This window comes from Onychostruthus taczanowskii, unplaced genomic scaffold (genome assembly GCF_017590055.1).
Source record: "Onychostruthus taczanowskii isolate IOZ18803 unplaced genomic scaffold, ASM1759005v1 scaffold2, whole genome shotgun sequence".
NCBI lineage: Eukaryota > Metazoa > Chordata > Aves > Passeriformes > Passeridae > Onychostruthus > Onychostruthus taczanowskii.
This window is the reverse complement of record NW_024499239.1, coordinates 28,372,273-28,393,429: the sequence shown is the minus strand read 5'-3', so window position 1 is coordinate 28,393,429 and position 21,157 is coordinate 28,372,273. Positions and strand designations below refer to the sequence as shown.

General features: G+C 65.6%; 2 protein-coding genes across 2 annotated transcripts in view; one reads left to right on the top strand and one right to left on the bottom strand.

Moving 5' to 3' along the window:
• Positions 1 to 21,157, top strand: part of LOC121335159 (dedicator of cytokinesis protein 2-like) — a 47,965-nt gene that overhangs the window by 18,739 nt on the left and 8,069 nt on the right. The window contains exons 28-33 of the mRNA XM_041403005.1: positions 272 to 367; positions 20,143 to 20,241; positions 20,356 to 20,450; positions 20,651 to 20,729; positions 20,831 to 20,931; positions 21,063 to 21,121. Of these exons, the coding sequence (XP_041258939.1) occupies positions 272 to 367; positions 20,143 to 20,241; positions 20,356 to 20,450; positions 20,651 to 20,729; positions 20,831 to 20,931; positions 21,063 to 21,121 (529 nt within the window). The remainder of the gene's footprint in view (positions 1 to 271; positions 368 to 20,142; positions 20,242 to 20,355; positions 20,451 to 20,650; positions 20,730 to 20,830; positions 20,932 to 21,062; positions 21,122 to 21,157) is intronic.
• LOC121335158 (basic proline-rich protein-like) lies at positions 2,696 to 10,862 on the bottom strand. Its single transcript, XM_041403004.1, has 3 exons — positions 9,120 to 10,862; positions 6,443 to 6,517; positions 2,696 to 2,951 (listed from the first exon to the last, which is right to left on the bottom strand). The coding sequence occupies exons 1-3, from the start codon at positions 10,589 to 10,591 to the stop codon at positions 2,723 to 2,725; spliced, it is 1,776 nt and encodes a 591-aa protein (XP_041258938.1). The 5' UTR covers positions 10,592 to 10,862; the 3' UTR covers positions 2,696 to 2,722.

Genomic DNA, 21,157 nt, shown 5'->3' with positions numbered 1-21,157 from the left:
CCTCGGCTGTCCCCATTGTCCCCAGCCAGGTGGCCACTGTGCAGGGAGGTGTACAGAGCTGTACACCTCCCTGCACAGGGCTGGGCTGTACAGAGATCCCAAATCCCATATTTTTGCTGGAGCACACTGCCTTGCTCTGACTCCAGCTCTGGATCAGGCTCCGTTCCCGTCTCCCCACCCCGATGTCACCAGCTCTTGAAGGAGCCATGCAGGGACATCTCCCACAGCTGGGACGTGCCCTGCCATGGCCCTGCCACCTCTCACCTTGCAGGCACAGGTGAAGAAGCACATCCAGGCGATCCTGGAGCGGCTGCTCCACACGGTCAATCGCAGGCTGATCGTGCTGGACCGGGAGAACCCGCTGAGGGTGAGTGCCACTGCGCCGCTCCCCTTCGGGCCACACGGGAGAGCTGTCCCTGCTTTGGGGACCTGGCTGCGTGTGACTGGCTCTGCTCCTCGCTGGCCACGCTGCCAGGACCCAGCAGGATGGGGATGGATGCCAGGGATGTGCCCAGTGGGATGCAGGGGAAAGCGGGAGCAGGGCTGGAGCAGCCGGAGAGCAGCGGGGAGTGGGTGAGGTGTGGGAAAAGCTGTTTTGGGAGCAGTCAAGGGTTTGGGCTGCATTATCTGGGTGACAAGCAGCTGGACCCGGGGAACCGTCGCAGTTTTACATGCCAAAAACATGTGAGGAGCACGCTGGATGCTCGCGAGGGGAGGCGGGTCAGAGCTCCGCGTGGAGCAGCGATGGGAGGGGACAGAGCGGGGGCTCGAGATCTCTGGGGACGTGGTGACAAACCCAGGAGCTGCACCGTGTCTCGGGGTGGGCGGTGAGCTGTGTTGGTGTGCGTTCTGGACCCTTGGAGCGGGGAATTGCCGTGCCGTGACCGTGGGCTGTGGGCAGCCAGAGCGGAGGCTCCGCTGCCAGGGCCGTGCCGCGATCCCAGTGCCGGGATGTGATCCAGCCCTGACTCAGGCAGGAGATGCAGGCGGGGTCGCGCTGGGCTCCATCCTGCTTTTACCCCTCGTTGCCAGGCTCTGTGAGTCAGGGCCGAAAGCGCCGAGCAGCGATGGGGGCTGGGGGGATGAGGGTGCAGCACAGCCCAGGGCGGCACGGAGGGATGGATGGATGGAGGGATGGAGGGATGATGGATCCATGGATGGATGGATGATGGATGGATGGATGATAGAGGGATGGATGGAGGGATGGATGATGGATGGAGGGATGGCTGAATGGATGGATGATGGATGGATGGATGATAGAGGGATGGATGGAGGGATGGATGATGGATGGAGGGATGGCTGAATGGATGGATGATGGATGGATGGATGATAGAGGGATGGATGGAGGGATGGATGATGGATGGAGGGATGGCTGAATGGATGGATGATGGATGGATGGATGATAGAGGGATGGATGGAGGGATGGATGATGGATGGAGGGATGGCTGAATGGATGGATGATGGATGGATGGATGATAGAGGGATGGATGGAGGGATGGATGGATGGATGGAGGATGGATGGAGGGGGGGATGAATGGATGATTGAGGGATGATGGATGGATGGATCCATGGATGGATGATGGCTCCTCTGCTGTGCGGCGCTCCTGTGCTCACTCGTGGCTCCGCAGCTGCTGCCTGGCAGCTCTCCCTGCACAGCCCCTGCCTCAGTCGGGGGTCCCAGACCCTCCAGCTCCAGCTGCGGGCTGAGGGGACCAAAATCCCTGTGCCTGCAGCAGGACAGCGTCCCTCCATCCATCCCTGTGCCCCCTGGGCAAGAAGGGAGTTGTTCCCCCTGGGCAAGAAGGGAGTTATGCCCCTGGGCACTGTCCTGGCTGCAGGCCCCCTGGGCAAGAAGGGAGTTGTGCCCCCTGGGCAAGAAGGGAGTTGTGCCCCTGGGCACAGTCCCGGCTGCAACCCCGGAGCACCAGGGGCGTGCCTGGCACACGGGTGGGATTTAACACCGTGGGCACCAACTGGGGAGCTGCAGCCGCTCCTGCCCACCCTCTGTTCCCCCCTGTGGCTGCAGCAGCCGTGGCCGGGGGTGGCCAGTGCTTTTGGAGGAGGTGGATGATGTCCCTCTTCCTTCCTGATGTGGTGGCCCTGCTGGGACAGCTGTGGCTGCTCCCACCACAGGCACTCCTCAGGGTGTGCTCAGACACCCGCTGGGATATTTGAGCTCCTCGTTCCTGTCTCCCTGCCATCAGCCGTGAGACCCCCGCCCAGCCCACCCTTCCAGCCGGGGTTTTTGGGGTCAGGTCTCCTCTCTCCAGGCCGGAGTCTCACAGAAACTGTTCCCCAGTGGAAACCCTCGGCGTTCCCAGTTAACCTGCAGGAAGCCATGGGAGGGGTGGCTGAGCAGCCCCCCTGCACTGATTTGAGCCTGGGATAAACTGGGGCGCCTCAGGAAACCCCAAACACAGGGAAATCCAGGGAAACAGCCGCTGCCCCCTCCTCATTCTCATCCTCCTCCAGAACAGAAGCGCACAGGCGGGAGAGGATGTAACAAAAATAGCGTCTCCTTGGAATTTATTGAATCCTCCTTAAATACAGCCGCTGCTCCCCTCGCCGTTTCCACACCCGAGCTCCCCGCCTTCAACGGAATGGTTAAAAATAGAAAAGCTGGTGCTACCCAAACCCCACCGTGGGAGGGAGGGAGGAGAGGTGGGCAGGGGGTCAGTGCTGGGGCGGTGCCCCCGCGCTCCGGGCTCAGCGGGCACCGCGCTCACAGGAACCAGAAGCATTTGCGCCGGGATTTCTTCACGTCCAGCTTTGCCGGCAGCCTCGACACGGGCGACGGCTCCTGCCTGGGCGGTGAGGTGGTCCCCGCCTCCCCCAGCGCCACCCCCGCCGCCCCCAGCGCCGTCGGGGGGGAGCTGGGCCCCGTGTCGCCCTCGATGTGGCTCAGCACCCGCTGGAAGCGACCTTCCTGCTGGCGGAAATCGTGCTCCACGCTGCGGCACGCGGGGCGAGGGCACCGTGTCAGGGGGCAGCATGGCATGCCCTTGTCGCAGCCCCCCAGCTGCCACAGCCCCCCGTTTGTCACAGCCCCTGGCACCCCAAACACAGCCCCGGGCGGCTCAGTGTCCCCAAACATGTCCCCAGCACAGCTCCCAGGGAGCTCAGTGTGCCTAACACCTTCCCAGGCAGCTCAGTGTCCCCAGCACAGCCTTGGGGAGCTCAGTGTCCCCAACACCTCCCCGGGGAGTTCAGTGTCCCCAGCTCAGCCCTTGGGGAGCTCAGTGTCCCCAGCACAGCCCTGGGCAGCTCAGTGTCCCTAACTCAGCCCCTGGGCATCTCAGTGTCCCTAACTCAGCCCCGGGCAGCTCAGTGTCCCCAGCACAGCTCCCAGGGAGCTCAGTGTCCCCAGCTCAGCCCCTGGGCATCTCAGTGTCCCCAGCACCGCCCTGGGCAGCTCAGTGTCCCCAGCACAGCCCTGGGTGGCTCAGATTCCACCCAGGCCACGTCCCCCAGAGCTGTGCTCCCAAGGTGGCACAGGGACACGGCCAGACTTCCCAGGGTCACTGTGCACCCCTGTGAGGGGACATCCTGCAGTGTGTGCAATCAGACAGCCCCTGCCCACCCCCTGTGGGCTGTGAGGGGGGTCTGGGGGTTGGATCCCTCCCAAATATCCCACCGGAATGTCCCTGCCTCCCTTGTGCCAGAGGGACAGAGCAGTGCCAGCCTGGCCTCGTGACCCGGGGTCTTTGGGGTGGGTCCTTCTCAGCTGCCTCCCCCGCCCCATCCTTTTGCTCCATCCTCTCCCTCAGCCCCTGCCAGTGCCTTGGCTTTGTGTGGAGCTGGACACTGGCCTGGATGGGGCCCAGTGCTGAGGCTGGGGGTCTGTGGGACCCCCGCGAGCAAAGAACCCCCTGGAGAGGGGCTGTGTGTCCCGGGGGCCACGGCTGAGGACAGCTGCAGCATCGAGGCAGGAATCAGGGTGTCCCTGGTCTGGGTGGGTGACAGGGGCTGTGCCACCACAGCTCTCAGCTTTCTGGAGCCCTCAGTGTCCCCACAAGTCCAGGTCCCTGCAGCTGTTGCTGTCCCCCCCAGCCCTTGCTGTGCCCACGGTGTCCCTGCAGCCCCGGTGTCCCCAGTGTCCCCGGTGTCCCTGCAGCCTCTGATGTCCCCGCAGCCCCGGTGTCCCTGCAGCCTCTGATGTCCCCGCAGCCCCGGTGTCCCTGCAGCCTCTGATGTCCCCGCAGCCCCGGTGTCCCTGCAGCCTCTGATGTCCCCGCAGCCCCGGTGTCCCTGCAGCCTCTGATGTCCCCGCAGCCCCGGTGTCCCTGCAGCCTCTGATGTCCCCGCAGCCCCGGTGTCCCTGCAGCCTCTGATGTCCCCGCAGCCCCGGTGTCCCTGCAGCCTCTGATGTCCCCGCAGCCCCGGTGTCCCTGCAGCCTCTGATGTCCCCGCAGCCCCGGTGTCCCTGCAGCCTCTGATGTCCCCGCAGCCCCGGTGTCCCTGCAGCCTCTGATGTCCCCGCAGCCCCGGTGTCCCTGCAGCCTCTGATGTCCCCGCAGCCCCGGTGTCCCTGCAGCCTCTGATGTCCCCGCAGCCCCGGTGTCCCTGCAGCCTCTGATGTCCCCGCAGCCCCGGTGTCCCTGCAGCCTCTGATGTCCCCGCAGCCCCGGTGTCCCTGCAGCCTCTAGTGTCCCTGCAGACCCTGATGTCCCCGCAGCATCGGTGTCCCCGCAGCCCCCGGTGTCCCTGCAGCCTCTGATGTCCCCGCAGCCCCGGTGTCTCTGCAGTCTCTAGTGTCCCTGCAGCCCCCGGTGTCCCCGCAGCCCCCGGTGTCCCCACAGCCCCGGTGTCCCCGCAGCCCCGGTGTCCCTGCAGTTTCTGGTGTCCCCGCAGCCCCCGGTGTCCCCACAGCCCCTGATGTCCCTGTAGCCCCTGATGTCCCCGCAGCCCCCGGTGTCCCCGCAGCACCCTGCGGTGCGGGCTGGCTGCCGGCAGCCGCGTGCTGCGATGTTCCCTCTCTTGGAAAACGCGTCAATCTCGTCGCACCAGCCGTGTCCCATCGGATCAGCGAGGTGCCACCGAGTGTGCCCGGGAACGCGCACGTGGCGCTGCCACCCCGCACACGGGGAGCCCCCCGGCGTGCTGGCACCTCCTGTCACCTCCCCTGGAGAGGACAAGGAGTGTCCCAGCCATTTCTAGAGAACGGGGTGCAGACCGTGATGGGGGGGCAGTGCACGGAGCGGCCTCAGCTCCCCTGCGGTGACACAGGGAAGGGTTGGCACCGCTGTGGGACAGGGCCAGGCAGGTCTGATCCCCTCCGTGGGCCATCCCTGGGGTCTGGTGCTGGGCCTGCTGCCCCTGCTCCCTCACCCTGTGTCCCCCCAGAGCCTCTCCTCGTCCCACGAGCGGCAGTGAAAGCTACAGCGAGTCCCCAGCGGGAGCCTGGCCATTCCGGGGAGCCACCTCCCCCAGATGTGACATCTGTGCCGCTGCCATGCTGCCTGGAGACAGGCTCGTCAGCCCTAATTAGCCTGAAGTCCCCCAAGAGCTACAGGAGGGAGTGTGGAGCAAGTGTGTGTGGGGAGCAGGAGCACCGAGGCAGCACCGCCACTGAGCACAGGGACACCAGGGGACACCGGGGACCCCAGCCCGGCACCCCCAGCCTGAGGTGCCCCAAGGAGGGGGCACAGCGCTCACAGAGCATGGCAGGGCAGTGGCTCACGTGCACCACGGTGATCAGGCACCACCGAGCATGGCTTGGGACCAGCTCACCGTGTCCCACACGTCCCAGTGCTAATCAGCCTAATTAACAGCGAAACGGGAACACACCTGGCCAGCCACCTGCACTGCAGAGGGGACGGCCAGAGGGACAGAAGGACACCCAGGGGTGCCTGGAAGGGCAGAAAGCTTTAGCAAAACTGCAAGCCACCCAATTCCCCCAAAGATGGGGGGAAAAGATGCCTTTTTCCACCCCCAGCTGGGATCTGAGGAGGGAGTGCAGCAGAGGAAGGGCTTCCAGAGCCTGGCCCTGAGCCAGCGCTGGGGAGCAGAGCCCTGTGTTCCCAAACCATAGCGAGGGGCAGGAGCCCATCTGCAGCATCTGTGCAGAGCTGGCACAGGGACAGCAGGATGCAGCCTGGATTTGGAGTGAGCCCACGCAGCAGCCGCTAGCGAGGCTTCCCCCATAGATTGCTCTCACAGGAGAGAAATGGTCTCTCTGCCACGCTGCCAGAGCAGCCCCCTTCCAGATGCTGCTCCTCCATGGAAATCACCCTGGCTCATCCTGATCTGCGGGGAGGGAGGGACAGATCCAACCCAAGTGACAGCCCAGACATCCAAAAGTGCTCTGAGTGTGGTGCCCCCAACACGGGGACAGGAGGGGCGGGCTTGGCTGTCCCTCCCTGCTGCCTCACAGCCAGTGGAGAAGTTCGGGAGTGCAGGGAGCAGAGCCCGCGGGGAGCTGGGAGCCAGGGCTGGCCCTCACCTGTAGATGATGCAGGCACAGTCCCGGCAGGTCCCGCAGTTGGCGATGTCCTGCCCGGTCCGGTACGAGTGTCGCCTGTGACAGAGAAGTGCCGTGAGCCTGGAGACCTGCTCTGGGTCTGCCTGCGTCCTCTGCTGCCCCTGGCCCCACCCCAGCAGCCAGGACTCTCCTCTCTGGATCCCAGCTCCTTTTCTCCCTGGCATCCAGACCGTCTGCTCCCTGTATCTCCTCCTGAATCCCAGCTCCTCTTCCTCTCTGGGATCCATCTCATCTCCTCCCTGGATCCCAGCTCCTTTCCTCTTTGGGATCCATCTCCTCTCCTCCCTGGATCCCAGCCCCTTTCCTCTCTGGGATCCCTCTCCTCTCCTCCCTAGATCCCAGCCCCTTTCTTCTCTGGGATCCCAGCCCCTCTCCTCTCTGGGAACCATCTCCTCTCCTCCCTGGATCCCAGCCCCTCTCCTCTCTGGGATCCCTCTCCTCCCCTCCCTGGATCCCATCTCCTCTCCTCCCTGGATCCCAGCCCCTCTCCTCTCTGGGATCCCAGCCCCTTTCCTCTCTGGGAACCATCTCCTCTTCTCCCTAGATCCCAGCTCCTCTTCCTCTCTGGGATCCATCTCCTCTCCTCCCTGGATCCCAGCCCCTCTGTTCTCTGGGATCCCTCTCCTCTCCTCCCTAGATCCCAGCCCCTTTCTTCTCTGGGATCCCAGCCCCTCTCCTCTCTGGGAACCATCTCCTCTCCTCCCTGGATCCCAGCCCCTCTCCTCTCTGGGATCCCTCTCCTCCCCTCCCTGGATCCCAGCCCCTCTGCTCCCATGTGATCCCAATTAATACCAAGCCAGGTGCTTCTCTGATGGGAGCACACCAGTGGCACCTCCAAACCCTTCCCGCTGTGTCCTCCCCTCCCATCCCCATCCCAATCCTCATCCCAAGGCTCCCCACACATCTCCCCACCCACGGTGCCATGGGGGGAGCACAAGGCACATGGCAGTGCCCTGGCACAGCAGTGCCCTGGCAGATGGGCACAGGGAGATGCTCCAGACTAATCTCCAGCCTACGCCAGACTCGGAATTTATCTTTTTGATGTTTTTGTACCAGAGCATCCTTCTCCTCCTTCAGGAAGGTGCACAGCACTTGGATTAAGCTGATTCCTGCCCAGGCCCAGCTCATGCTGCTGCATCCTCCCCCCTCTCTACAGAAGGGTCTTCACCCCACATGTCACTGCTGCTGCTGCCAGACCCCAACCCTGAGACCCCCCAATCCCAAGAGCTGTACTGGGGTCCTCCCAGCACTGCTGATCCCTGCTCATCTTGCTCTGTCCAAAAGGAGCCCTGTGAATGCTGTTGGTCCTTTTGGGACCCCTTCTCCCTGTCTCCATTGCCCCTTCAGGGCTGTGGATTTTGGGGGCACAGCTGGCAGAACATGTCCCACATCCACGTCACATTTCCCCGTTGAAATCTTCCTCCTGTTACTCGACCTTGACCACAGTTGTTCTCAGCCCTCAGAAACTGGGTCTGTTAATGCACCAAATTACACATTGCAATGGGGATTTATTCTGCCATCACCTGAATTAGATCATGAGGCCCTTTATACATTTATATATATGTGTGTGGTACGTAAATGTGTGTGTGCCTGAGGCTCTGGCATTGTACAACAGCCCCCCTCTGCTGGGAGAGCTCATCCTGGGTAGTCTTTCATGTTTTATATATATAATTTTTTTGTGGGATGTTGCTGGTGGTCGGTGCCAGGATGTCTCAGGGTTGTGGCCCTGCTCTGGTGTGCAGGGGGCACCTGGGATCTGACCTGTGGCAAACGAGGCTCTGCTGTTTGCAAGGACTCCAGGATAATGTTTGATGTGATTTCCTATCCCTGGATTTCCTATCTCTGGGGGTTTTGTTTGCTTGTTTGACTGTAGCAGTAAATGAAGTTGAGGTCTTAATTAAGGTGTCCCAGACCCCTGAGGGGCTGACAGTGCTCCAGGGGCAATGGGGGCAATGTTCCCTGTGCTTCACTCACAGCCAAACCCATCTGATTTAATGGTTAATCACACCAATCTTGGGCATCAGGAACAAGCCCCAGAGATTTTACAGGATGCCAGGCCCGGCACCTCTTGAGGGTTTGTTGGTTGCCCTCATGTGAGATGAGTTTGGACCATTTCAGCTCAAGGCCACGGTGGGCTGACCTAGAACACCTTCCTCCATTTGGCACATCTGCCTGGGAGGCCAAGGAATGCTGGCCTGGGGAGCTCCCTGCCCTGGGAGCAGGCTCTGGGCAGGGCAGGATGGGGGTGCTGGGCACCTCCCCGGGATGCATCACACCCATCACGGGGGCACCAGCCATGGATCTGTGCCAAAGGCACCTCCATGGATGGGGCAGGGATGTGACATTCCAGATCCCTTCTCCCAGTGACCAGTGGAGAAATCAGCTGCAGCAGAGCCGGGCAGGAACCCAGCAGCCCCTCATCCCCCATCCCTGGGCACGGGCAAGGCACCGTGGGCACGTGGCACCTCACACCAAGACCTGGATCCGCGCGCACATGGACAGCAGCTCTGAGTTTCTCAGAGGGAAACACCCCAGGCAGGCTGCAGCATCCAAATCACTGTCAGGGTCCCCCGCCCTCCATCCCCAGCCCCTGGGAAAATTGTCCCCACAGCCTCCCGCTGTGTCCCCTCCTACTCACCCATCCCGCTGCGCCTCCTTCTTCTCCAGGTCCTGGATGACGTCCAGCAGCACCCGGATGGTTTGCTGGCTGGTCTCCAGCACCCCTTCCAGGGACTGCAGCTGGGAATGCAGGTCCCCCTGCTCCCCGGGCCCCCGGGGGCCCTCTCCCTGAGATGTCCGGGTGTCCTCAGCCCTCGCTGGTGGTCCCACCGGCCCCTTGGCCACCACCACCAGCTGCAGAAGGTCCTGGACGTGCTGCAGCGTGTCCGGCTGCTCGGCGGCGAGGCGGGGCTGTCCGTGCCGGGGGGTCTCCGCTGCCCCCGCGGCCGCTCGTGTCCCCGCGCCGGGGCCCTGCGGGGCCGTGCACAGCGGCTCCCTGGGCCCCTCGGGTCCTGCCCAGCCATGCCCGGGTTCGGCGGCGCGGAGCCGGCTGCAGGTGCCGAGGGCGGCCGGTGTCTTGTCCGAGCCGTGCCAGCCCGGTGCCGGTGGCACGGGGGCTGGCGAGGCGCAGCAGGGCCCCCCCCAGAGCGCGGCGCAGAGCTGGTGCTGGGGTGGCGGGGGGTCCCGCGGGGGGTTGCCCTGAGGTGGCCGGCCGAGGCCGTGGGTGTCCGTGGCGGGGACGGGCTGCCGGCGGTGCGGCGAGGGCTGGCACGGGGGCACCGGGCGGCCGCAGGGCAGGCTCCGCTCCGAGTCGCTCCGGCCGAGCCCCCGCTGCTCGGCGGGCGGCCGGGGCTGGCCGCAGGGCACGGAGGCCGGCCGTGGGGTGACCCCGTGGCTGCCCCGGGGGCTCCCGCGGAGCTGGGCACAGGCTGGGGGTGGCGGGCAGGGCTCGGGGGCGCAGCTTGGCACCGGAGGGGCGCAGCGGGCAGCGGGGCACCCGGCCGTGCCCTGGTAAGGGGGAGGGGGGTCCCTGGGTGGTGGCGGCGGCGGTGTGCGGCGCGCCTTGGCCGCGGTGGGGTCGTGGCCGGGGAGGCTGCCGGGGGCCCGCGGGGGCACGGCGGGCACGGCCGCTGCCGGGCACCGGGCGCTCGCCGCGGCGGGCAGTACCGCATCCTCCGCCACATCGCAGACGCTCCTGCTGCGGGGCTGCGGGGCCGGGAAGGGCTTCTGGAGGCTGGGGGAGGTCTGGATGGCGGTGCTCATGCACGCCTTCCTGGGCATGGGCAGCGTCAGCGAGCCCGGCTGCGCCTGGGGCCAGCTGCGCCGCGAGGCACGGAGAGCCGCCGGCTCAGGGGGGTCCCTGGGGGGCGGCGAGGCACGTGGGGTGTTGTGGCCGGGGCCGGACCCGGGCGGGGGGCTGTCCGCCCGCCCCGCGCCGGCCTCCACCAGGTCCTTGAAGCGGACCTGCTGCGTGCGGTTGCGCCGGCGCTTGAGGCGGCTCTCGATGTCGGGCGAGTCGCGGTTGAGCAGCACCGAGCGCACCGTCATGGCTTTCTCCTGGCTGCCCTCGCCGGCGGGGGCCGGGCCGGGCACGGGCTCGCGGCTGACCATGGCTCAGGGCAGCGGGGCCGGGGTGCTGCGGCAGTCCCCGGAGCTGCTGGGGCGGCGGGCAGCCTCATCCCGCGCCGCCACGGACAGGGGATGCTGGGCGGGAGGTGGGCGAGGGGCCGCAGGGCATGCTGCCCGCCGCCCGGCCCTACAGCCCCCGGCACGCCGCCCCGACAGCCGCGCCCGGCACCGCGGCTCCCCGCCGGCGCCCGCAGCCCATCGTCCCGCCGCTCAGGGCCGCCCGGGCTCAGGGCTGCCCGCCGAAGGCCGCCCGGTGCCGGCCGTGCCCGCCCATGGCTCCCGGACCTGCGGGGACAAAGAGAGGTGCGTCAGAGCCGGCCACGCCACCGCGGCCCCCGAGGACACGAGTGTCCCCGCGGAATTGCCGGCCTCTCCCACCTCGGCTCCCTCCCGGCCCACCATCACCAAACGCGAAGAGACAGGCTTTGATCTGCGGCGCTGCCTCCTCAGCACAAAGGGAGAAGGGAAAAGAAAGCCCTTTAGCATAAACACGTTCCGAGTTCACAGCTCAAATCAAGCAGAAGCGGCTGTTAAAAATAGCTCTGCCTCGCCGGGGCTGGTGCCTCGTGTGCGGGGCGCGGGCAGCGGGAGGGCAGGGCAGGGGCCAGGGGCTCCCGTGAGGGCCGGACAGATGGACACGGGGCACCCTCCGCACGTGGGACACCCGCCGGGGGATGGGCAAGGCGTGGGACACCCATCCAGCACGGGACGTGGCGGGATGGGCACGGGGTCCACCCTGCCTAGGGCATGGCCGGGGTGACACAGGGGACATGTCACAGGTGCTTGTGGCCGGACTGGGCACAAGAGGTGCTGGCCGGGCTGCGGGCATTGGGGACCAGCTCTGTGAGCAGTGGCGACACAGTGGCTTGGGGACACGGAGCCGCTTCAGACACGTGGGAACCAGCAGCAGAGCCTGCTGTAAGGCCGGGGGATGTCACTGACACCAGCAGCACTTCACAGGCGGCACAGGGGCAGGACCCGGGTCACGGAGGGGATTGCACCCAGCTGTATTCCCATCCCTGCCATCATCCTGGTCCCTGCCGTTGCTCCCGTCCCGGCCATCATTCCCGCACGGCTGTGCAGGGCTCTCCTCCCCACAGCTGCAAGGGGAACCGCTCCGCTGCCCTGTCCCAGACGTACCCCCAGCAGCCACCCCCGTACCCCTGGGCCCCGGCCCGTCACACTGCCCGGGCACCGGGAGCACGGGGCACACCGGGAGCCCTGCCGGGATGTCCCGGGATGCAGGGGAGGCCGTCAGCTCCTTTTGGGACGCAGCCAAAGACAGAGATTCCAGCCGCAGCGAGCAGTGGTTCAGCTTTGTCGCACCACACCGTGTCCCACACCCCGGTGCTCCCGCAGTGTCCCCGCACGCCGAGGCGGGAGCCTCGCTGGCTCCGCAGCCCCCCTGCCCTCACTGCGGACGGACACACGGCTCAGACACCCCCGGCTCCCCTCCCTGTCTTGCCTCGTTGCCTTGGCACGAAGCGCCGACTCAGCACAGCAGCGCGGAGTCCCCGGTGCCGGCACAGCCAAACTTCCAGTGCCGGTGCCCCGTGCCTGCCCACGCCGGCACCGAGCGCTGACCCAGCGCAGCCGGGGGCTCTCACAGCCCTCCCCGCGCCCACCGCGGCCCCGCACGCCCCCGCGATCCGCACATCCCGCTCCGCGTTCGTCGGGATGCTGCTCCACGCGCCGCCCGGCGCTTCCCTTGCCGAGCTTGGAGCCGTGCCCAGACACCCGGAGATGTCTGCGAGGCAGGACGAGACGAGGGACGGGATGGGGCTCCTCGTTAGTATGGACAGCAACAGGCGGAGGAGCGAGCTGGCTGGGGCTGAGGCCAGACCCGTCCTCGCTTCCTGCATCGCCACATCCCTGCTGGCCCGGGGCACGGGCACCCACGCCGGCCTGGGCACAGCCTGCCGCGATGAACGCGGTGTATGAAGCCCTGTCACGGACGTGGGGTCACCTCTGTCCTTGTGTCAGAGCTTGGTGTCCCCGGCAACGAGGGAGGGCACAGGGACCTGCTGGCCACATCCCCGTGCCGGAGCGCAGCGCTCCAGAGGAGCTGCGTGGAGGGGTCTCAGTGGGTGAGACCTCCGGAGGGGTCTCACTGAGGGCCGGGCACGGGCCAGGACCGCCGCTGGCACGGGCTAAAAGCAGGGATGCTGCGACGGGGCCCTGGCAGAGCCGCGGCTGACGCGGCGAGGGACGAGGCCGTTCCCCCGCGGACGCAGCAGACGCGGCGCTGTCGCTCAGCGGGGCCTCGCCGGAGCACCCTCGGCCTTCGAGGGACGAGGCCGTTCCCCCGCGGACGCAGCAGACGCGGCGCTCAGCGGAGCCTCGCCGGAGCACCCTCGGCCTCCCCGAACCGCCGGCACATCGGAGACGAGCCACAAGGACAAAGGGAAGCCTATAAATTATACATGGAGCAACTCCGTTTGGGAACAGTTCTGAGGATGTCAAACCACCCGCGCCAGGACCCTCCCACGCATCCCTGCGTTTTCTCTGTGCTGTGGTTGGATTTAGTGCCCCGCTGTGTTTGCAGCACACCGGCACCTCCGAGCTTGGATAATGAGCCCTGTTTTGGGGCGGGATCAGGATGGTGCAGCCTAAGGTCTGATGGACTCTCCTGGGCTGTCCCTGAGCCCGAGGAATCCGCTGGTGGTGGCTCCAAAGGACATCTCAGACGCACCTGGCACCCAGCACTTCCCAGCCACTCTTCAAGCATTTTTTCTGAGCAGTGGTGCTCAGCACCTCAGTCTTGGGGTGCTGGAGCCCCTCCAAGGTCCTGAGCCCACCACAGCCCCTCCTGGGGTCTACTCCAACAGGACCCCAGGGCTGTGGTCACTCCTCCCTCCAGGAGAGACCTGTGCAAACCCGCCGAGGCCAAAGCAGGAGCCCTGGTGCTCCACTCTGCCGGACGCTGGGATCCTCCTTGGAGTGGTCATTGGACAGCGACCTCAGGAGAGCCCAGTGGGGTGGGACAGGGAGCCACAGAGCCCAGGGGATGGCTTTGGAGCCTGACTAATCCCCTGTGAAGGAGGGCAGCATGAGGCAGCCGCGGCGGTGAGCGCGGGGCTGCGGGGAGCACGGCTCATCAAACCCATTTGCTGCCGGCCTTGACGAGGCTCCAGCTTTGGTCAGTGGAGGTAAAAGCCTCGGTGGAGCACAAGTCGGATTTCTGTGAGGCATTTGACATTTCAATGAAGAAAGCAGGATGATCCCAAAAGCAAAGTGGCACTCTTGAAGTGGGTTAAAAGCAGCTAATCAGCACGTCTCTGCTCGTTACCAGCCCTGAGCACAGAGGGAAACTGAGGAAAGGGGAGAAAATGAACAGCAAGGAGGGAAAAAGGCCAGTTCGGAGGCAGGCAAGGGGCATGGAGCAGAGAATGTGCAGGATGGGGCTCTGAGTGGCAGCTCCAAGCTCTGTTCATGGCAGCTGGAAATGCATGTTGGCATGTCAGAGAAGCAACTTCCTTAAAAAGTGAGGCCAGCTGGCACAGGAACAGCTTGGAAAGGTTTTGCTCACTGGTGGACCCTCCACCTCAGCAATTTTTTAAGGTCTGAGTGTTTTTCTTCTCTGGTTCCTATTGGAATTCCAGGCACATGGATAAGGTGAGACAGCAGGTCACATGGGTGATGTACAGGTGACAGCAGGTGATGCCACTGTGACACGCCATGAGTTCTGCAGCAGTGGGTTCTGCTGGATGCTCACACATTTGGGAATGATCTCTCCTCTGCTGAGTGACCCCAGGAGCTGAGGAAACATCAGGAATCTTTTCTCATGGACTCCTCAGAGAGCCCCAGCACTGGGTTTCTCTGGCCACCATGGGTGGTGAATTTTGTGAATAAGAGGCACTAAACCTGCCGGGTTTGCACCATGGACACATCTCTGATGGTGCAGGGCTGACCTCAGAGGTCAGAGCCCTGCTTCACACCGTCCTGTCTGCAAAGTTACCTGCCAGCTTCAGCCCTTTATCCACCTATCCTCTCCCTCACCCTTGCCAGTAAAGCCGTGGAAGAGGGAAAAACGGAGCAGACACATAAATCTTCTCCTCAGGACACAGGAAGCCGGGAGATGAGATTTATGAGGGAGGGAGACAGGTTCTCCTGGAACCGCAGAGGAGAGAATGACCCGGCTGTGCTCGCAGGGCAGTGCCTTTGTGGGGCAACACATTTGATTTTCCTGACCTCCAGAGGGGAGAGAGGTGCTGCTGGCAGTGGGGAGAGGCAGCACTGGAGGATGAGGCGCTGGAGGGGCAGGAACCAGGCTCATGACACATCACTCCACAGCAGAGCCTAATCCCTCCTTGGCTCCGGGAGGACTCGAGGCGTTTGTTCTCAGATCAGAGCATGTGTGGGACTCGAGCATGGAGGACTTGGAGCAGCTCCTCGGGCAGCTTGCACACCCCAAATCTGCTTCCTCGCCGAGGAAGCTCCACCACGAAGCCAGCTCATGCCCTGCCCTCATGCTTCTCTTGGAGGCTCTTCCAGAACCCGGCTGCTGGGAGCCTCACAGACCTTCTCATTTCCTGCAGGCACTTAATCACCCGTTCAGATCCGACTGTTCTCGTGCCAACGGAGCGCTTCTGCTCAAGCAGCTCCTCTCCCTCCTCGGTGCTCAGCGAGGAGAAGCCCCTTCTCCAGCCACACTCCCAGCACTCCCTGAGTCCAGCTCGGCTCCTGTCCCCAAGGCCAGCTCTCCATGTCCCTGAAGGACCTCGCAGTGCCTGACCCTCTCCCTCTCAGCAGCGCTCCAGGCTCTGCTTGAACGCCACTACGGCTCCCCCAGGACCCCTGGGCTGGCCTGGCCGAGGACACAGGGCTGTCCCTGCCACCAGGGCCGTGCCTGGGGTGGCTGTGCCCAGCAGTCCCCCCAGCCCTGCGTCGGGCATCGCCCAGGGGTTGCTGGCACGGGCACGCGGGTCCCGGCGCGAGCGAGGGATCCGCGCTCATCCCTATGTAGGTCACTGGCTGGAGTGGGAACATTAGTCACTCTCCCAGCCACGGGGCCCAGGAGAAGGTTCTGGCACCCGGCCTGGGCAGGGAGCCTCCGCCACCCACCTCCCCACGGCGCCAGCACCCACGGCCACCCCGGGGGCTCCTCTCTGGGGCCACCGAAGGTCCCGGCTGGCCTGGCCACACGTGCCGCGGCTCGTGCCCGTGGAAGGGATCCCGTCGGGCGGGGAAGGAGCAGCCACATCCTGCCGAGGTCACTTCCACCGCTCCCCTCCGACTGCGGATGTGCTGCTGCTGCTGCAGATGGAGCCGCACACGGCCGGGGAGACGGGAGTACAAAGCCCTGCACGAGCCTTCAGAAGCTGCAGAAGCCAAATTATTCCTCTGTCTCCCGTGGATGCTAATACGGCTGTCATGGCAGTGGTGTCTCTGTTCGCTGTGCTACCTGCTGGCGTTCCCACCTCTGTGCCAGGCAGAGGAGCTTTGGTATCGCTGCTTTAATGAGACATGAAGAGGTAGAGCGACCTGCCTGGGGGAGCAGGGGCAGAGCGGGGCAGGCAGCGCGTGCGGAGCGGGAGCAGCTCAGGAGGAGTTTGTTCCACGTCCCGAGGCTTGCCTGGTCTCATCCAGGGAAGGAGGAGCAGGCGAGCATCCCTGGAGCTGCTGCCGGCACTGTGGATCAGTGCCATCCCCGGGGCTGCAGGAGAGACCACCCTGGGAGGAAGAACACCCAGCTCGGCTGCTTCCTTCCCAGCGAATGGGGTATGGGCAGTACCATCCTCCTCCTCCGAGCCCTGGGGATGCCCTGTGTGGCTACACGGACCTGGGAAGATGCTTGTGATGGAGATCCAGCCCAGAGAGCTCGGCTGGTGCCCAGCACCAAAGCCCAGGGCTCCGCTGGCATCCCCAGCACGGGCTGGTCCTGCAGCAGTGACAGGACAAGGGAAGTGGGACACGGCCCAGAGGCTTTTGGCCACGGGAGACCCAGCTCTTCTGCAGACCCCCACAGCCCTGCGCTCTCCAGGGAGGATGTCCCAGCTCTGGAGAAGGGGTTGGGCACGCATCTGGAGCCCACCTGCCCCAGCGTGCAAAGCAATCCCTGGGCCAGGGGACCCTGGGTGACAAGGGCTCCGTGGGCTCCCTCACAGGCCAGAAATGGCATCAGAAAGCCACCAGCTGTGCCCAGAGCACACTTATGGAAAAAGCTGGAAAGGCTTCACCTCCCAGCAGTTCCTGCACCGCCCCAGCCGGCCGTGCACACACCGGTCCAGGCTCGGGGGGCTCGGTCCCGGGGGCAGCAGGGACCCCCTGGGGCAGCCCCCGGCCCACCAGCACCCACCGGCCACGGTGCCGGCAGCCAGCGGCACGGCCTCTGCAGCTGCAGCTCCCAGCACTGGGGACGTCCTTCCAGAATACAAATTCCTGCCTTTAAGAGCATTCTCAATGCCATCCAGCAGCCTGGCCCCTTTATCTCCGTGCGCTTTAGACAACGCTGGCTACCAGGGGAATTTAGGAATTAGCGAGTGTTTTCCTCCGCCTCGTGCCTCAGTTTCCCCGCCACCAAACAGCCCAGACCATTCGGAGCACCTCCGCAAACAGGCGAGGCAGGCTCTGCCCGCGGCGCTGGTTAGGACCGGAGCAGCGTTGTTAGCAGGGACAGGAATAGACCCGCTCATTATCTGTGGCCTCTGGACGCCACCATGCTATTAAGTAATTACAATAATTATCATTTGTAAAGAAGACAACCTCAGTCCAAAGGAGCTTCTGCGACGAAATCCACCCCGCTCCTCCTGCCGGAAGGACGAACGCTCCCCGCGGAGCGGGGACACCGGGAAGGGCCGGAGGTGCCATCCTCAGCCCGGCTGTGCCCGAGGGTCACCCCCGCTCCTCGGGCAGCACCGCCGGGGGAGAGCGCAGCCGGAGGTCCCCGTGTCCCCTGCCGCCGCGGCTGTGCCGAGGGGCTCGTTCCCGTACCCCCGGGAGGTGCCGTTCCCGTACCCCCGGGAGGTGCCGTTCCCGTACCCCCGGGAGGTGCCGTTCCCGTACCCCCGAGAGGCGCCGTTCCCGTACCCCCGGGAGGGGCCCGTTCCCCCGGGAGAGGCTCGTTCCCGTACCCCCGGGAGGTGCCGTTCCCGTACCCCCGGGAGAGGCCGAGCGTGGGGACCGGAGCTGCTGCTGGCGCTGAGCACGCTGTGCCCCTCCGAGCGAGCGGCTGACACCGATGTCCCCGTATGTCCCCGTGCTGGCACAGCCGGGGCCCGGTGGTTACTCATACGTGTCCACCTCGTGCTCCCGACACGAAAGCGGCTCCGCGGGGACCTCGGCCCCTCTCCGGCCCCGCTGCCGCGGCTCCAGCGGGGTTTGTGTGCCTTCCCCCGGGGAGGATCGGCACCGGAGCGCCCCGGCGGGGAGCGGCGCACCCCCATTCCGCGGGACTGCCCGGGGGTCGCTCCCGCATCCCGGAGCCCCGGCGGCGGGCACAAGGCCTCGGGCGCGGAGCGCGGCGCCGGGAGCTGCCGGGAGCAACGTGGGCTGAATCCCTCCAGCCCCGGCCGGCGTCACCGCGGCGCGCGGTACCGAAAGTGACATCCCTGGATCTGCGTGTGCGTGTGTGTCACCCGGCACAGCCCCGGCTGACGGACGCGTTCCTAACGGAGGGGGAGCGGAGATGAGCCCGCCTGGCCGCTCCCCGGAGCGGCTCCAGCGAGCGGCGGGGCCACGGGCCGGGGCGGGCAGGGCGAGGCTGCGGCACGGCGGCGACGTGGGGGTCTTCGGCCCCTCTGACACGGCAGCTCCCACCACAGATGCAGCTCCATAGGCTACGCACCGTGCACGGCTGTGTCCCCCAGAGACCCCCGCCTCGGTAGCCGGTGGCCGCCTCGGTGCGGGGTGCCCAGCGTAGGGGGCTCGGTGCGGGGGGCTCGGCGCACGGTGCCTGCCGTAGGATGCTCGGTGCCCGGTGCCACCGTGCCCGTGCCTCCCGCAGTTCCCCGGGCAGCTCCTGCTCGCCGGGAGCAAAGGAGGGGCGGACAGGGAGGTGCCGCGACCCCCGGGGATCCGGGGACACCGAGGATCCCCCTCGCCCGCCCAGCTCGGCTCCTCGCCCCGGCCCCGCCGGCCCCCGCGCATCCCGCGGGCCGAGGGTACCCGCACCGCTCCCGCGCCGCCGGGGTCCCTACACCGCCGCGCAGTCCCGGTTTCGGGGCTCCCCGCACCGCGTCGCCGCTCCTGGCCCCGGGATTCCCACGCCCCGGCCGCGGGGCCGCCCGGGGTCCCGGTACCGGCCGGCGCCGCAGGGCCGATGCCCGTAGCACCCGGTCCGGCCGCCGCCCCGCTGCCCGGCCGAGCCTCCTCCCCATCCCGCCCGGTACCTGGTGCTCGGAGGCGGCGGCGGCGGCGCGGGTCCGGCAGCGGCGGGCCCCGCCATGGGGTGCGCGCCCGGGAGCCGAGCCCCGGAGCCCGGGAGGAGCCGCGGTCCCGGCACCGGGAGGAGCGGTGGCTGCGCTCCCGGTTCCGCGGGCTCCCGCCGGGCCGGCCCCGGGGCTGGGGCACCGCATGGATTCCCGGAGGAGCGGGACATTTTGGGGGTTAATCCGATTGCTTTGCACAAGAGCAGTCCCTGCAAACCCCTCGCAGCCTGGGCTGGCCGTGGGCGCTCGTTGCTCACCCGCGGCAGCCCTCGGTGGGCTACGCCCCATCCCGAGCAGCTCCCGGGGCCGGTGGTGCGGAGCTGGAGCCCTCGGTGACCAGCAGCAGTCACGTCCCTCCCCGGACAGTCCGCTTTGGTCTGCATGTGCTTGGCAAGGTCTGGCCTGGGGCTGCAATGGGGAAATTGCAGTGCGGGAATGCCCCGCTGGAATCCAGGAGGGAGCTCCGGCAGCGCAGGACCTGCCGGGGCTGGAAGGTGCCTGCGGTGCCCAGCGCCCGGTGCTGCCCTCACAGGGCTCAGGCACGGCAGTCTCTGGGGATGGGCTGGCACCTGAAGCCACCCACAAAGCTCCATCAGTGACACCGGGGCACGGCAGGGCCATCGCTCCGCCTGAGCGTGCCAGACGATGCTCTTAGCCCAGGAATTGCTGCCCTTTCCCGCAGTTTCCAGCCTCGGATGTGTCTCTGGGACAGTTTTGGGGCAGCATCCCGCTCATGCACACTCCTCTTGTCTTGCTACAAAGCTGGGAGCCTCCTGGAGTGGAGCTCAGGGCTCAGTTTGGGACCCTCCGCTGGAGGCACTCCAGAAGGAAGCTGCTTGTCATTTCCAAAATGCCCTTACACCCACAGATGGCCTTAAATGATCTCAAAACTGGCAGAGGTGCTGCAGCACCACTCTGCAATAACTCCTGCATCCCCCTGGCATCATGGTGGGTGCAGGAGCCATCCTGTCCCTGGAGTGGGATGAACATGAAGAGGCCAGGAGAAGGGAGCTGGGGAAGAAAGGACCAGGGAGGGTGGGTTTGAGCAGACCCTAAGGCAGTTTTGCCTCTGGGTCATGAACAGACTGGGGGAACAAGGACAGTGTCCTGTTCCACGGTGCAGCTGCAGGACCCAGCAGGGCCTGACCAGCTGCTGTCCCCCAGAGCCACTACGTGGCCTGCATGGCTGCCATCCTGAGCCAGATGGACAAGGAGCACTACAGCACCTACATCCAGGCGTTCCCCTCCCGGCCTGAGCTGATGGTGAGTGCTGCCCACGGCAACACGGGGCCCTCTTGGCACAGCACCTCCCTCACTGCCTCCCCCGGAGGGCACTGCAGCCCAGCACGGCTCCTGACAGCTCTCCCTCCCTTGCAGGACTTCCTCATGGAGACTTTTATCCTTTTCAAGGACCTGATTGGGAAGACAGTGTATCCCGGTGACTGGGTGGTGATGAACATGGTGCAGAACCGGTGAGAGGCTGGGGAGGGGCCACAGGGGATGGCTGAGAGCACCTGGGATGCCTTGGGGTGCAAGGTGGACACTGAGCAGTGTTTGGCTGCACTGAGGGGGGCAGAAAGGACCTCGCCCCCTCTGTGTGATGATGGTGGGCACTCCAGGCTGGGCAGTGGGCACGCTGGTGCTGCCCTCACTCAGTGCCCACTCTCCCCAGGGAGTTCCTGCGTGCCATCAACCAGTTTGCCACGACCTTAACCGAGATGTTCCTGAGCAACAGCGACTTCGAGCTGCAGGTGGGAGGGCACTGCCTCAGTCCTGCTTCAGGCCAGGAGGGTCAGGAACAGACACCACTGTGCCACCCAGCCTGGCACTCATCCCTCTGCTTCCACTGCAGCTTTGGAACAATTATTTCCACCTGGCTGTGGCTTTCCTCACCCAGGACTCCCTGCAGCTGGAGAATTTCTCCCCGGCCAAACGCAACAGCATCCTGGCCAAGTGAGTGCCCACCCCTCCTGGCCAGCCACACCTCGGGTCCCTGCCCCTAGGACAGGGATTTTGGGATGAGCCATCTGGGCTGGGCACACCCGGGGCTGCAGAGTGGTGCTCACTACCCTCTGTCCCTGCAGGTATGGGGACATGAGAGCCACGATCGGAGCGTCCATCCGGGACATGTGGTACAGCCTCGGTGAGCCGCGGCGTGCAGGGATTTTTGGGTCTCTGT